The sequence below is a fragment of the Neovison vison genome, chromosome 11, assembly GCF_020171115.1.
Source record: "Neovison vison isolate M4711 chromosome 11, ASM_NN_V1, whole genome shotgun sequence".
In the NCBI taxonomy this organism is placed as follows: Eukaryota; Metazoa; Chordata; class Mammalia; order Carnivora; family Mustelidae; genus Neogale; species Neogale vison.
This window is the reverse complement of record NC_058101.1, coordinates 114,701,318-114,718,496: the sequence shown is the minus strand read 5'-3', so window position 1 is coordinate 114,718,496 and position 17,179 is coordinate 114,701,318. Positions and strand designations below refer to the sequence as shown.

The following is a 17,179-nucleotide window of genomic DNA, read 5'->3' as shown; positions in this document are numbered from 1 at the left end:
TCCACAGACTTCTGAAAAACATACAGCAAAGTCACATATTCAGTTGAAACTATCATCAGTTAAATGTGCTTTTGGTTTCTATATAACTTTACAAAAATTCCAAAGAAAACATGAATTCAAATGTTACTGGAGATTTGGGCTGTGTAAAAAGACTCTAATACAGAGTGAAGAATCCCTTCATCACTTTGACTTAGCTCACACTGTGATGGAATGTTACAACATAAACTCTAACACAGATGCCCTTGTCTGAAATCTCAGAAGACCATTATTGGAAATTCGGCTATTTGGACTATCAGTTGCTCTTATGTTATCACTTTATCATAATATTTTGAGGAAAAAAATGAAAATTTAATGGTGTCTACAATATAAAAATATTTTAAAATTTACAATATGCCTTCAAGTATTTATGTATAATCATTTTAGTGGTCTGCATGAAATTTCATCTCTTTACAGTTATGTCTTTCTACTTCATATCCCTAATTCCCTCTGTGATTTTGGCACTGTCCTCTTTGGACTTGATTGTCTATCTTTAGAACAAGAATGATGCTCACCTATAAACTAGATAATTATGGTGGGTAAGGTGGAAGTTAATATCATAATGTACTTTGAACTTTGAGAACAAAGTACTAAGTAATCATTATACACTGGTTGATAATGAACCAGTTAGTTTCTATACCTGGTCACAATTTGAATACTACATACCCAAGTAAATTATTAAAGTCCTTTAATATGTAAATCACTCTGGCCTTGTCATCCTATCAGGATCATTAGTCACTAAGTGGAAAAAAAATCTAACTCCTTAAAACAATGAAAGGCTAGAGATTTGTTCTGAACCCTGCATTTAAGAACATACCAAAATGCATGTTACCAGAACCCTTTTAATATTACTCTAAAGTAACTGTAAAAATTGCCATTTGTGTAATGTTTAAAAATTTACCCTGTTTAATTCCTTGTATATATGAGATTATTGAAAAAGAAAAATTAAAAATAAAGTTTGAGCAAAAATTGAATACTTGAGCTAAACTACTCTTTAAATAGTATAGTTTAAATCATGTGGTAAATACTTCATCTAAAAATATTTGTAAGCTTGTGCTAGTTAATAAAAATTTCTCCAACAAAAAATTAAAACCTATTTGAGACTTTTAACATACAAAAAATTGTATTGTGATACTTATAAAGGTAAAATTGTTCATATCACTTGGTAATATAAAAATTTATAATCATAAATATATTGCCCTATATTAAACTCACAATTTTCTAAGGAAGGTTTTGAAACTGAAGGCTGTGAATTCTGCCAGTCATGACCAGCTTTAGTCTCGGGAAGTTTACTTAATCTGAGCCTTATTTTCCATCAGAGGTTTTTCATCAAAACTCAAGGATATAATGCCAGTTAACCACTTAGTACAGTGCTTATTACTAACACATGTTAATTGCTTTCACTGTTATTATTTCAATTATTATAAACTTAACAGAAACACAGCAGAGTAAAATTGTCTCTGATTCCAAATAATATTTGCTAATTGTCATGAATTTGGTGTATCCCAGCACTTCCTTTCCAATTAGAATTAATGTTTTGATTTACTTAAGGTGATAAGGTGAACTGAGGAAAATATACCTCTTGATGAAATGAGAAAGAGTTCTAAAAACCACACTTCATGCCTGTCAAGGTATTAACATAGAACCTAGTGGGAATATTTCTGTTGAATGAGAAGGGACTGTGGAAAACATTTGTAGTACAAAATTAATATGTGGGAGATATCTCGAAATAATTAATATTACCTGGACAGATAGTTTTATATGCACACACATGCATACACATAAATGCACACACTGCCTTCAATGTAATAATATCTCACTGAAATGGTAATCTATAATGTTCAAGTGGAGATGCCACATGGTATAGAAAATTCTTATTTCATTTGGTCACAATTCTACTAATTTTTCTTGCTGTCTACTAGTATAGAACATGTTTAGCTTCGTCTGTGAAGTGAGAGCAATTTAAGTAGAGGTGAAATAAAGGGGAAATCTGATTTTTGAGGTATTTATATTGTCTTCCACTATTTGTGCTTCTTTTGAAATGTATAAACAATTTCCACTGACATAGTGGGAATACCATTAATAGATGCAAAAAAAAAAAAGTTAAAGGTCTCTTGATTTGGATATCTGTATAACATACAACTAATGTGTATGCAGAGTGCATTATTAGAATTAAGGAAAAAAAACACTTATTTGTGAATAGAGTATCCAAAACAGTGAAGTGTTATACGATGATTGAACAGTTCTCAGTAGCTCTGAATAACTATGAAGCCTACTGTGACCAGTGAATTTTCCCTAAGCAGAGATTTTGCTTTTTTAATTTAACCTCCTAAATCAAATTGTTAATGCCTCCAGGGAAAATGTAATACATTTTATGCAAAAATAGTCTTATGATCAAGTTTTGTTATGATTCTTCAATTTTCAATATTTCATAGTTTATATTAAATGGATTTGATATGTTAATCACCAGAGGTAGTACTATTTATTGTATGTGTGTATGTGTATACACACATACATATATATGAATGCTATAGCTTATGATATATGTTATATATATGTGTGTATATATGTATTCATACATATACCTGACATTATATATATGCACGTTTTTTCATAAAGTAAATGCTTTAAATAAAAAAAAAACATAATATGGAAGAAATAGCTCCAAATTTGAAACCAGAAAACTTAAATTCCTACTCTAGTCTTTCTAACTTCTAGCTGTATAATTTTGTTCAAATCATTTAAACTCTTTTCACTACATTTTCTGAAGAAGTGGAGTTTATGTATACCATCTTTAAAATTTGTTTCAGCTGTGAGTCTATGAAATCCCCAGTTGCCCACTTCCATTGTCATCTTATCGAGGCATCTTAATTTTGCTATGGTCTGATTCAACATGTAATAGCTTTCCACTGTCTTGAGAGCAAATTATTTGTTAAGAGACAACCAGACTTGGTTTGATGATTATCTCTGTGTTGAGGGAAGGTTATTTTGAGGGGTGGATGAGTGATGCATGAATATATGGGAAGAAAAAATAGAGAGGAGGAAAAAATGCACAGAGAGAGAAACCAAGAGACTCTATTATGTTGCTTCAAAGACAGATTCATTTCATAGATCACCTTTGAAAAGTTAATTCTTTTTAAAAACTACATACCATAACAAATTTATGTATATTAGGCAAAATTAAATAAACAAAGATTTTGAACTTTGTGATTGGAAAAAGATGAGCTATTTCTGATTTTATTTGCGACTCTGATATCCAGCCATATATTTTGGGCAGTTGTTTCATACATGTCTTTTTAGATGATAGGGTTTTAAACATTGATAATGCAAGGGTAGTGCAGATGTATTGATACTTGTTACCATATATTTAGGTAATAATATTTAGGTATATAAAATTTAGATTATATATTTAGCATTGCTTATTTTAATAGTTATTTGGTATACTAGTTATATAAAATTTGATACAGAGATCTTCCAATAATTCTACTGACTGGAAAAAATTTAAGACTTATATCAAAACATTTCTCAATGTTTTTGTAGAAAACTCGGAGCTAGACAAAGACATTTTCTTTCCCCCATTATCTTACCAGCTAAACAATGTTTCCTCCACTTGCCTCTTATATGTATAAGAAAAAAAAAGAATTTAAATATTCAAACTAAATATATACAAGTATATGATTAATAACGTGTTAAATAATTTGGGTATTCTGGAGTCATAATGACTATGATAATAAATTCACTTGCAAGTACATTAGCAAGTCTACCATTGTTTTAATTTATAGTTAGTTATAACTCACATTTTTACTCTTGTTTTTGAATATAGTTATTTTATAATATTATGCCTAACTAAACATAAGGAAAAATTAATCAATTACTATTTCTTGACTAATCCTAGTATATCCAGGCTCCCTTCTATACACACAAAAGTATAAAAATAATTTCTGTGACCCAGGAAATTATATTTTGGTAATGAGACGAACATACATACACCCATCATGGAGACAACACCATGAATAAAGACATGAAGGTAAAAATGCTTTTAAGCTTAATGTTCCTTAAAGCTTCTACTGTATTTGAGAATTATGGAGTTGGTCAGCTTAGTGACTTCTATTAATGCTTTATTTACCAAGCATATTTATAAATATGAATTTATGTAAAAAGATTTTATGGTATAAAATACTGACTTGTACAGATAACCCTACACAACAAGGAGAAAAAAAAGACATCAGGATAGTTTTAATTACTATAAACTATAATTCTTTACTATCTAAGATGTAAGATCTATGAAGATAAATAAACATGTTTTAGTTTGTATTTAAAAACATATACGTGGGGTGCCTGATGGCTCAGCTGGTTAAGTGTCCTACTTTTGATTTGGCTCAGGTCGAATGATGATCTCAGGGTTGTGGGATCAAGCCCCACACTGGGCTCCATGCTTAGCAGGGAGTCTGTTTGGGATTCTCTCTATCCCCCCTTCCACTAACTCCCCACAAGCTCTCTCTCTGTCCGTCTCTCTCTCAAAATAGATAAGTTAACTCAAAACAAAATAAAACCTATGTTTTCTTGCCTGTATATGTTACTCTTTGTAAAGCCTTTTCTCTCTCATGGGAGGAACAGATCATCAGTCCCTAATAATGTAAATGACTGATTGCAAATTGCTACAATGGGAACATGTAGGAGGTGTTCCTTGTCTGTTTTATTTCTTGTTTATTCTTCCTTTCAGTTTGACCAGTGTGAGGTGTAGATAGGACATATAATCTGTTGATCAAACTTTGTGTGTGTGTGTGTGTGTGTGTAAGTGGTAGGAGAATTATTTCATCTGGACAATAAATTGATTCTGCTTTTCATCTCAAGTTTGTAAAATAAAACTGATAGTAAAAAGTGCTAATTAAATAGCTGGGAAAGAACTAGTTGCTGTCATCATGTTAACTAAATAGTTATGAATGTTACACTTTATAAATTTCAAAAAAATAAATCTGAGATGTTTGATATTGGATTGGACTGGTAATATATGTGTATTGATAGAAAGGATAAAAAGATGACATTGCTATACTATTGGAAGTGCATGAAATAGGAAAGAGCCTTTTTTGTGAGGTTCTGCATGTGGAACTCACTGGACTGTTTTCAGAATACTTTTGCTTAATACAAAATGCTGCTTTTACTCTCTTGGTTAAAAGCCAAATCTAAGATGAGATTTTATAGCTGAAGAAAAAAAAGTAAATAGATAACTGGATTTGAAATATTGGTAGGATTTCCTGTTCTTTGGTTATGCTGTGTGCAGTAAGATAAAATGTTTCTTCTGTTTACTTCTTGCTGTTTGTAGAAAGATGAGCTACTTCTTTTGTGTATTTCCTTTCAGTATATCTTAATTCAGCATGGAATTGACTACTTTGCTATAATTTCTGTAGGTTTCTGCTACTTACTAAGTCAGGTTTAATGTTTAAGGCAGTCTTAAGTATTCTGTTACTTAACATTAAAATGCTTCCATTAAAAAATATGTTACCAATACTCAGTAGAAGTCAGTTATATCATCCGCTTTAAAAACAAGGTTGATTAAAAACTCTTCTTTTAAAAGACCCACTTAGAATCCATGACAAGCTGAAGCATCTTTATATAAACATAATCACTTCTTTTTGAATAGACATTTAGATTATCTGGTTTAAATGAATTGGTTATTTCAGCTCCAATTATAGGACACTATATCACACTTCCTAACTAAAGTTAGAATTTCTAACTAATTCTAATTTCTAATTCTAATTTTTTAATAATTCTAATTTCTGCTAAAGAAATCTGTATATCTGGATCTGATAGTATTAGATTTAAGTGTAAAGATTAATCTAGATTCTCATAACAATTACCACAAATTAAAATGCATGTTCATGAATGTCGCTTCAATGAGCAAGATACATCCAACATGTTACTCTCTCATTTCACAAAAACAGTTTCTAAAGTAGATTTCAATCTGATTCAGAAGTGATATGTGAGGTCAAAAGTTAACATCTATAATATATATTTTAATAAAATATTAATTTCCTGAGTAATAGATACATAATAATATAATTAGGGAGTACTTTATGTATCAATTTAAAAATTCTTTGTCCTTGCTCATGCTCTTAGCTGTGGGAAGCTATTCAAATTATATTATATGAAATAGAAAACAAGGTTTTGAAGAGGCTGGTCAAAGTTAGTACATTTCAGGCAAATATAAAAGAGCAGTGACAAGGGAAAGCTAGATTCACAGAAAAAGCCTGTTAGACACTCCGCCTTCTCTAGTGAAAATTAAAAATTGCCTCCCCATCATGAGGCCATTTAAGGTGAAGAGGGCAAAAGTAACCTGCCACACTTGTCAGAAATAGACATAGTTTCACCCTTGCTTTATCATGTATTGACTCTAATAATGCATGTTGAATATCATGATCTGTCTTTCATTAGAAGGCCAATTTGGGCTTTAGTCACAAATGCATAAAATCAACAGAAGTGGCATATGTAAAACGTCTGCTTCTACATATACATATGTGTGGGTGTGTATAGATATAAACATGTACATGTATAACTCTTTCTGTATATATAGTCTGTTTTTATCCCTATGTGGGTATATAATACCCATATTGTATTTACATTCGGAAAAAAGACATTTTAATGCACACACAATTTTATTTTTATATTTACACATTACAAAGAATATTATATTCAAGAAAAATATTATGTGGATGTGGATATGTATATGGGTATGTATGTGTAGCCATTCCATTATCGTGTTACTGACCCTGGGGTGTATGTCGTTTTTTGGCAGGAGCAAATTCACTTGGTTCACTCAAAAAGGCAAAAAAATATACTGACCTTGTGTTTATAATTTAAAAATAAATAATTTAAAAATGTGTTCCTGCTTAGAACTAGCAGAATCAGAATGAACACAAATAAGCATGTGTGGCCAGATGGGAAAGAATCTCTCAGATCTGAGTCAGGATCCTCATAAAAATACATTTATTTCTTATGGGTCTAATCCTGAAATGGAGTATACCATAGTGATATAGAACAAAAACACTGGAGTCAAGGACCCTGGCCCTTATTCCTTTGGCATATTCCTTGCACTGACACTCAATTTTCATAACTGTATGTGTTTGTAGTAGTATGCATATCACATAATTATCTTAAGGATTGAATGAGGTTCTGCAATATGGAAAATATTAATGTAAAATGTCATATTACAGTATTTAAAAATAAGAAAGCACCAGTGTTTGTTGAAAATGTACTATGTAGTTAGCACAATTTATTTACATTTTACACGGATAAACTTATTCAAAGCAGTTAATAACCCTTACAGATTATTATTAGATTTTACAAATGATGAATGTGGGTTTTAGAATTTGAATCCCATGTTCAAGGTCATATACTTAACAAGCCGCAGTCAGAATTTGAAATCAGTTTACTCCTAGCACTGGAATGTTCAAGCTACACCCTGCTGACAGGCAATCATTCAGAAAGAAGTTAGCCATAACTCTTATGATCATTATTATTGTATGTGAGTGAAAAAGGCCATAATATCCACCAGAATTTTTGTTAATTCTTCAGAAATTACTTCTTAAATTACCTCTGCTCAGAGGTTTCTATGTGCCTAAACTTTCTATAAATGTTATTGAATTTACTACCATTAAATATACTGAAACCCTTGTTCAAGATAAAAAGAAAGGAAGGAAGTAAAAAGAATAATGAAAAATAAATTAAGATCACAATAGAAGTCTGATCCCTGCACACTGTGTGAATGGATCTCAGAAAGTTTCCTGATTGTATCTCCTATTATTCAGAAAACTATTCCTCAGACTATGAACTCCTAAAGATATTATGATAGGAGATGTCTAATGTGTTAGCTACTTCGTTCTGCAGAAGATTTTTGGACTGATTATATTGTATTACTAAGGCTCTTCCTGAAATCATAGTGTGATGTACTATTCTTCACTTCCATTTGGAAGAAGTAACTACATGACTACCTAGCTATCACACTGCTTCCAGTACAGTGTGCTTCAGTAATAAATAAAGTGCATGCTTTAAGGGAAAGTATACATTTTTCAAATATGTAAGTCTCTCTGGCATATTTCCAGAGAGCATGAAAGAATATTTATGTTATTGTTTAATGGCAACACTCACTTCTTTCTAGGAGCAATTTTTGATGAATCTGCCAAAAAGGATGATGAGGTGTTTCGCACAGCAGTTGGTGACCTCAACCAGAATGAGGAGATTTTACAGACTGAGAAAATCACATTTTCGGTGACTTTTGTTGATGGAAGCAACCCTTTTCAAGCCGTTCAAGAAGGTAAGGTCGATCAGCATTCCAGTTTTTATTTTATTTGTATTTTGGTTTAATTCAAATGGTAATAGAATTAGGTTTGTAAAAGACATCCACCTGGATATCTTTTTTTGCGTCTTTACTGCATTGCTTTACTTCAACAGTGCTGTTTTGTGATAGATGTTGATCCTGAATTCCACTTCTGAAAGGGCAATGTGTGGAAAGTTGTTTTAATTGAAGTATATGTGAAAATGAATGTAAAAATTTACAGGAAAAACTTTATAATATTTTATGACTGTAGTGTAAATTAAACATTCCTTAAAACTGTGACTTTCTATCTAAATGTTTAGCTTTGACTTTTTTGAGATAAGGGCCACCTTGAGTGTTGTTACAACATGTGATAACATATTTCAGTGTATTCATAACAAATGCATTGGTGGAAAGAAAACCTTTAGGCACTACATGCAAATCAAAGATTTTACACTGGCATCCTAACCTAATATGCCAAATATTAAAAGCATTTGCCTCAATTCTCTCTTTATATTTGAGTGAATTAACATTTTTCATAGGTACCAATCATATAAATACAATTTTTTTTTATTATACTGGAATGATCATTTGTATGAATGAAAGTTTTGATTGAAGGATATAAGAGTAATCAAATTTTATTTTTGATGTTATTATTCTAATGAAATAACCTTTTGATTGGCAAAGCATTCATTATTCATGAAACTATTTTCTGCTAATCTAGGTTATGTTTTATTGTGAGAATATATTTAGACTTAAGATATCAATACAAAATTTAGTCAAATGAAGCACTTGTTTCATCAAAAAACTTGAAGATTTGGCAGAAGAAAAGATGGACAAGATATTAAAGTACTAAAGTTTGGCAGGAAAGTTTTAAAGACAACTATTGAAAGGGTAAGGGAAATAAATATAAATATTTTTGAAAATATAAATATGAAAATGCTATTCATCTAATGTTGCATCTGCATGATGTACAGGTAACTTTTATTGGAATAAGCTTTTGACCAATAACATTGGCTACTGGTGAAGCTTATTTATGTTTACTTGCATCAGTATGAGAACAGGTAGAATGATTAGTGAGCTAATAGATTTTCTTTCTTAATAATTTGATGGAGTGAAGTAATACTATTTTAATGAAATAAATAGAAGTGTTTTAGTAAAAGATGTTTTTGCAAAGAATATGGTGTTTATATTAATAGAGAATTTTAATGCTACTAAGTACATATCAATTTAAAAAGTTTAATATAAACATCTAGTTATTTATATTTTAAAAAGAATTGTTATGGGAATTTGGGATCTGCATAACTGTATACATTGGCAAATTTTCTATTGAAACATTTAAAAACAGTTTAAATTAATATTATAATTCATAAAGCAATATGCAAAATAATAAAGTAGAATTTGAGGAAAGCCCAATAATGTAAAAGAATATTACTTATTCAACTCTCAGTTTTAATGACTGGAATGAGTGCAGGAAAAAAATGAGGACAGATTTATCCTTGTGGTTTTCCTCTGATTACATATTAATAACTGTAAGTTAACTTTGAAGACATGCTAATATATCCATTCCTTTTAAAAATGCACTTTGAAAAGTGTGGCAATAAGGAAATGAAGACCACACAATGGGTAGAGGGGAATTGCAACATCTGAAAAATATGTCCGTCACACCTTCTTTAGACTACAATTTGAAAAGCAAAGAATTTTTAAAATACCGCAATTAATCTGTTCACATATAGCTTTGTGTAGCCATTCTGATGTCAGCTCAATTCTGGAGCAAAAATATCTCTCAGAAAGAACTACTGTTCCTTGAAAGAATTTGTGGCACTGAAAGCAAATTGAGAAAGGAAATAAGTTTTAAGTTTCAGAGACAGAGACCACTAGATATTTGTCACGAAAGAAGAAAGAGCTTGACAGTTTGTCTGATAGTTTCTGATACTAACAGGATGTTCTGGACCAGTTATTTTGATAGTCTGCTCTGGGTAATGAACCTGAAATAAGTTCTAGGAAGCCCTGGAGCTAATATGTTTCCACATTCAATATAAAGAAAGATGTTGGCTAATTTTAGAAATAAAAATAATTCTAGAGCTCTTTCTGTAATTGGTCTGAAAAAAAAAGAGTAAAATATTCAATTGAAAAAGAAGAAGAAATAATTTGGGTATTTTCTAAACTGTTTTGAGAAAGTAATTTAGGAGAAAACCTCATTGTGCCATCAAGGATGGCCAATTTTTCTATGATCCTATCTTTGCTGCAGTACCATTAAAATCTACAACCCAGAAGGTCTTAAATCAGCTTATTTGTTTTTTACATTCTGAAGAAGAACAACAGGTTCTATGATATGTTTATTACTGGTCATTTACACATTACCACTAGTGATGAACTTGCAAGAAATTCATGGTTTTGCATTTTTTTTTTATTTGTTTGAATTTGGAAGTCTGATCCTTGAACAAACAGCACCATCAAGGATATAGGGATTTGGTAATAATAAAGAAGAAATCTAACAATCCGAAATCCTCAACTTATTTTATTGTTAATATTTCTTCCAACCAGCCATATTTAAGAGCTGATTTTTATTTTTAAAAATTTAATTTTTTGTTTACTTTATCTTTCTACTATCAACATTTAATGGAAGAAGGATTTAAAGATAACCATCCTATGAACACTTAAATTGTATTAGAATATTGGTGCTATTAAAATGCACCTTTGTGGCTTTGGTTACAGTGAGTTTTACATAGTAATAATTATTTTTAATAATAATATTTAATAATTATTTTTACAGTGAGTTTATAGAAGAAGATATTTTAGTGATAACACAGGATTAATAATCCTTTCTCAAGATCAGTGATGATATCTATTATCTTTATCATTAGCCTGTAAATTAATCTTAGCACTTTAAGGTAAATGGACAGTAGAAAATAAATTCCTGCTTTTAAAAAGGTAATCTAGAATTAAACAACTTATTTTAGCAATTATTTTTCCTTCCTTTTGAATGTATTTGTTGATAAGCTCTTATTCATATTTTGTCCTTCGAGTTGTAGAGTGTTCACTGGGGGCAAACAATTTTTCATACCTTAACTCAGGATTATTTTTGTCACAGTAGGCAGGAATCACATGGGTTATTTTTGAAAATCTTGAAAATGGCAGAGGTGGACAATTATATAAAACTAGTTGAATGTTTTTCCTAAATAGATGAAGTAATTGAGAGCTGAGTGGTTAAGTTATTCTCCTACTCAGTACAAGTGTGTAACAAGAGAAAGAACTAAGCCATGACCTTCAGACCACTGGCCTACTTCCCTTGCTACATCCTTGCAACATCTGTTAACCATAGGACATGAAAGGGAACACACAGTGCATTCTAGGATTTCAATAAGTATTCTAGAGAATAGAAAATTGTAGCAGATTTATATGTTTTGATACTAAAATTTCATGGGTTTTAGATAGCATGGAATAGTAGAAATCTTCCAATCTAGTTGATCAACACCAGTTGATTACACAAATCACTCTTGCTCCTTCATCCTTGGTTTTCTCATTTATAAATAATGAAAAAAATCAAACACGATATATTTTTCAGATTATTTTCATCTCTATAGAGAGAACATTTCATGACTCCATAGAATGCATTTCTAGATTTAGAAATTTAGGATTCTAGAAATGATAATTATTTACTTACTCTTTAGACAAAACTGAACTTGCTGAAATTGCCTCCTAGTTTTTCGGTGGCCTACTTCAAAAATAAATTAAGAGGGTATATGACACCTGTCCTTGGTCCTTCTATCTCATCCAACCATTCACCACAATGTAAAGAGCTCATTACTATCACCACGATCCACACAGTCTCTTGCAGATTTAGCTGACCTGGATCAGTGCAGCTGTTACCAGATTACTCTCCTTACTCCTCTTTTATGGATTATTGTCTCTGTGTAATCTATAAACTGGATAAAACATAGATGAATGAGTGTGTGGTGCGAAAGACACTGATTTTCTCTACTGAAAGCAATAGCAGTTGTTTATATTGTTGGCTTCTCATTGAGGCTGACACCACTTTGGTCCATGAGGGGTGGGGATTTCCAAGAAAACAAGGTTAGGGGAAAATAAGGGGAGTGCATTTATAAAAATGTTCACATAGGACGCAGAAATAAGAATTTATGTATAACTCTTGCATTCATTGGATATATCAGGAATGCTACAAAGCACCATGTGTTGATATTGAATGGCAAAATACAGTTAAAATCTTTTAAAATATTTCTTCTTACCAGAAAAACATCTAAAGGTGAAATGCATAGTAAGAAAAGTTTAAGGACAGAATTATGCTATGGAGTCACAAATGATACTATTTGAAAGAAAAAGTGGCACCTATCATAATTATTCTTACTTATGCTTTATCACAAACCATAAATAATGTAGTTATAAAAACTGTTTTTAATTTTTAAAAACAGTAATGGTTAAGACTGTTCATCATCTGAGTTTCCACCTGGTCCACCTTCAATACTCCTTTGTATATCCAACATGACTATTGTTTGCTCCCAAAAGTCTTTTATAAAAAATAAACATATTACTTTAATACAGTGATGATTTCAGTTAGATTTTCCTCATATATTTTCCAAAATAAAATTAAGTATAAAATAATGTGGTTGCTTTTATTTATAACTATGGAATTTGTCTTAATTCTTTATAGTTATAAATAAAAGACACATGCATCTATATCATGTATGTAAAAGAAATACCAGGAGAACAGTGGAGCCAAAGAATTGTGAAAAAGTCTAACTAGGAGTATGCACTTCTCCAGAACACATAGCCATTGTCCGTGAATATTTCTGGTGCCATAGGCTAAATCTGAGTAGTCTTGTTCAAAGAGTATGTAAATATAAAAGAATGATTTATGTGGTTGCTCTATATGATGCTTTATTGAAGGGCTTAGTCTCATAAGTTATATTCCTCTCAGCTTTAATAGGACATCTTTACTGTGATAAAAAGTCTGCTAATTTGGAAATGTTTAGATTGGATTCTGCAACTTTTCTAGGATAGGACTGCAGTGTATATGGCTCTTCAGCCTGTGTTTTCTTGGACCAAATTTGATAGCTCATTTCCAGCTTACTTTCTCAGTTGCCTGACAATAAACTGAACTTGAGTATTGGTGGGTCCAGGGGGCCAATAAATTAAACCCAAACATCATGCAGGTATAATTCTGCTCATTCAGTCATTTATTTATTCATTTTTTTCATTCCACCTTTCCTTCCCACATCAAAGCAAGTGTTGTGCTTTCAATCCCAGTCTCCAGGCCCAGTGCTCAGTGTAACTGGCCCAGCCATTTGTGCGAAGGGGTGGAAGGAAGAGCTATTTCAGTTGACTGGTCATTTCCAAAGACCCACACAAAAGGAGGGATTTTGGATGTCCATTCAGTGGCTGGCTGGACCGTCTTCTTCCCTCCATGACTCTGGGATATTTAGCAATCCACTGTCAACCCCAGGATCATTTCTCCTTTCTACCTGCCTTATTCTAAGGACTGGCGAATAAGATCCGGAATCAGAATCTTCCTCTTGTATCATCTTTAGTACCCACCATCAATGTAGTATTAAAGTATAAAGAATTCTACATCTGTTAGGGACAAGAGCAGCATGCATTCTTTTAAGCATCTCATAGTAACCCCTCATAGTAACCCTTTTCATTGAAGAATTGCCCACCAAGAAGAATTAAAATATGGAATTGGAATCTAATTTCAAGAGTACTCAGTAAAATCAATTTATCCAAGTACTTTTTAAATGCCTAGTAGTGTTCCAAGATTGGGCCAGCCATAATAGAAGATTACAAAGGAAATATAGGACACAGCGTTATAACTGCAGGAAGTTTTAAAAATGTACTTGGGATTTTTAGAGCATGACCAGTCATTATGCCTTCTACCTGTGACTTGTGTTTTTAATGATGTTAATTGTAAAAAGGTACAAGATATTTTACCTTTTAAAAAATATTTACTTTTCGGAAAAGAGAGTGAGTATCTTTCTTAAGGTAATTCATTGTTTTCTAACGTAAAGTTAATGAAGATACAAATTGTATGGCTTAATCTTTGTTTTCTGTGATTTATTGTTGTGCTCCTGTATCAGTAAACCTTTCCCTTATCTAATTCAGTATTATGCTGTTAAAGTAACAGGTCTCTAATACTGTGGATAGATTGAAATTCAGATGTTATAGACCTCTATATCATAATTTTATAGCCTTTATGCTTTGAGGTCTTTTACCTCCATATCTACAATTGTGTACTCTTGTGTAAGTTACCTCATAAAATATATATTTTAGCAATATGTGATGCTCTGGATCTTGTTTTATTTAGAAGAAGCTTTAACAGCTTTCTGTGAAAGCTGTGTTTAGCAGAGTAAAGATTTATTCTTTTGTTGTTGGCTAAGTGTTCTTTCTTCCTACCAAGTATTTTTCACATGGTAATAGCAGACCACTTTCTTCTCTTTCAGCCTTTTTAGCATGCTTATGGCAGCATAATTCAGTTTTTAATCGGTCTTTTATGATACTGACTTGGTAGAAGATTCACCAATCTGTCTTAAAGTACCTCTGAATATATGGTTTATTAGATTAAAAACCACACTTACCTTCATCCTATAGTTGTTATGAGAGTCCATTGTGTAGTCATAAAAATAGTTTAAGTTACATTAAAGATGACTTTACTATATGCAGAATTTTTAAACTATTACCCATATTACTGCTATCAGTGTTTCAAATGTTACAGTCTACTTGTTTAAATTTAGAACAAAAAAAGACCTGATTTTTAATTATTTTAATATTTAACACCTATTTTTGCATGTCCTTGGCAAGTGTTATGTGAGGTTTATGGGAAACGAACTATGTGTGGTCTTTTAGTAATCATGCAATATTTTGTTCAATTACCTTGTAATTTTCAAAGGAATTATCACTGAAGCACTCCTTTTGAAAGGAACATACACAAAACCAATGTACTCTAGGAAATTGCATATTCTGGGAAAAGAAGAGATGAATCAGCAAGTACTTTTTGGGTGCTTGTAAGCATTCAGCCTTGAACTATTACTCAGCAAAAGACTATGCTCTCCACTGGCTGCCCTGTAGTCTTCCATGGTTAGGTTAACCTTTATTACGATGTATTAGGTTCTGACCTGTATGGCTCTTTTCCTTGCCACTATAATGCTCTTTCTAATCTCCTCATTCAATGCCCTTTTAATGCTTGATTCTCAATATTGCATTGTATGCACTTAGCATATCTACATTTCACTGAGACATTTCATATGTCTTAAATTTGATCCCATTTGTTTTTCTGGAGAAAAAAAATACATGGAAATAAAGTGTGTGTGTCATGGAATTACATAAATCTACCTTTATTTGAATTCAAATAAATCCATAATTACATAAATGTTGTGAAATGTAGGTGTTATCTTTGGGATCCTAAGCACACCTAATGTCTCTGAACTTCAGTTGCTTCATATATAGAATTGGGCTAAATACATACTCCCCAGGACTACTATGACTATGTGATTATTATATGATGATTTTATGGGGTTGTAATTATCATATGTAGGTTTCTCTTCTAATCTAAAAACATGTTAATAGTGGAGTATATGATGATTTAGTACCATTGCATGTGTCTGTCAGTAAACTCTATTGCTCCCTGACCCTACCTTCCCAAACACCCTCTACCATATACATTGGTGGTTCCCATGGATACCACTGATTAGAGTAACCTTATTGTCTGCCTGGTTAGCATCTTTTTTTACTCCCAGTTGAATCTTTCCTTATCAAGATGCTGAATGCTGGGGTTGTAAAAATATAGAAATTAAATGCCTCTGCTCCCCCCACCCCCCTGCTTCCTGGGCTAGTTCTGCTAGTCAGCAGAGGAAGATGAGAATTATGCTTGTAGTGTAATTTATTTGGCAAATAGTAGTGATGTTGCAAAATGTGTACTTAGGGTTGAGAGGACTTAAAATACCTTGTTACCATTTCTGGGAAGTAAAGAAAGCCTGTGGAGACCAAATTAAAGCTTTCTGATGATTTGTGTGGGCTGAATACAATCAGTGAAGTAAATAAGGCAGTGAGTCATAACTAAATGGTTGTAGAGAGACATGATGTTGTAGAAGAGCAATATAAGGTCAGATATAGACATGAATTCAAGGAAAGCTTTATGCTTTGAGAGATGCATCAGCTCTGGTATTTTGAGTTTATTTCTGAAATTATTGTTTAAAAGGTTATCTTTCTATGTTCTGTACATTTTCATTTCAACTATACATGGACAAATATTAACTTTAAAAACTTGGTCATTGGTTTTTTTTGAATTCTCAGTACTGTTCTTCTTCAATAATACATGATATCATGTTGTTTCTCAGGAATTCATGTGTCATTTCAAGACATATTTGCTTTTTGGTCTTTGATAGAATAATACAATATGATGGTAAGATTGGCTAAGCTCATTCCATAAAATATACTTTCAAATATACAAAAAAACTTAAAACATAGAAAATTAAAAAAAAAAAAGACTTAACCTGTCTACTATAAATGAGAAATGTGTTCCAAAGTGGAATATGTTTTCTTAAAATATATTATTTTTGAGAAAAAAAAGTTCTGTAACTCCAAGTCAAAAACAATACTATTTCAGAGACTGAATAGAATGACCTTAAATATTCAGTAATAATTTTTGTACTTTGCTTTTGAATTAACACTTATAAGAGATAAATAATACTTTGAGATAGTCCTGAGCACTTATTCATATTATTCAAATTGAGCAAGATGTAGAGAACCTAGGTGATAGAAAGTAACTAGGGGATTTAAAAAATACACATTCTTAATGGTGAAAGAATAAGAAACTGA

The 17,179-nt window shown here is 31.5% G+C and overlaps 1 protein-coding gene across 1 annotated transcript in view; it reads left to right on the top strand.

Annotated features, from left to right (window-relative positions):
* GRID2 (glutamate ionotropic receptor delta type subunit 2) overlaps positions 1-17,179 on the top strand; it is a 1,460,772-nt gene that overhangs the window by 305,205 nt on the left and 1,138,388 nt on the right. Inside the window, exon 2 of the mRNA XM_044224485.1 lies at positions 8,192-8,347. Within this exon, the coding sequence (XP_044080420.1) occupies positions 8,192-8,347 (156 nt within the window). The remainder of the gene's footprint in view (positions 1-8,191; positions 8,348-17,179) is intronic.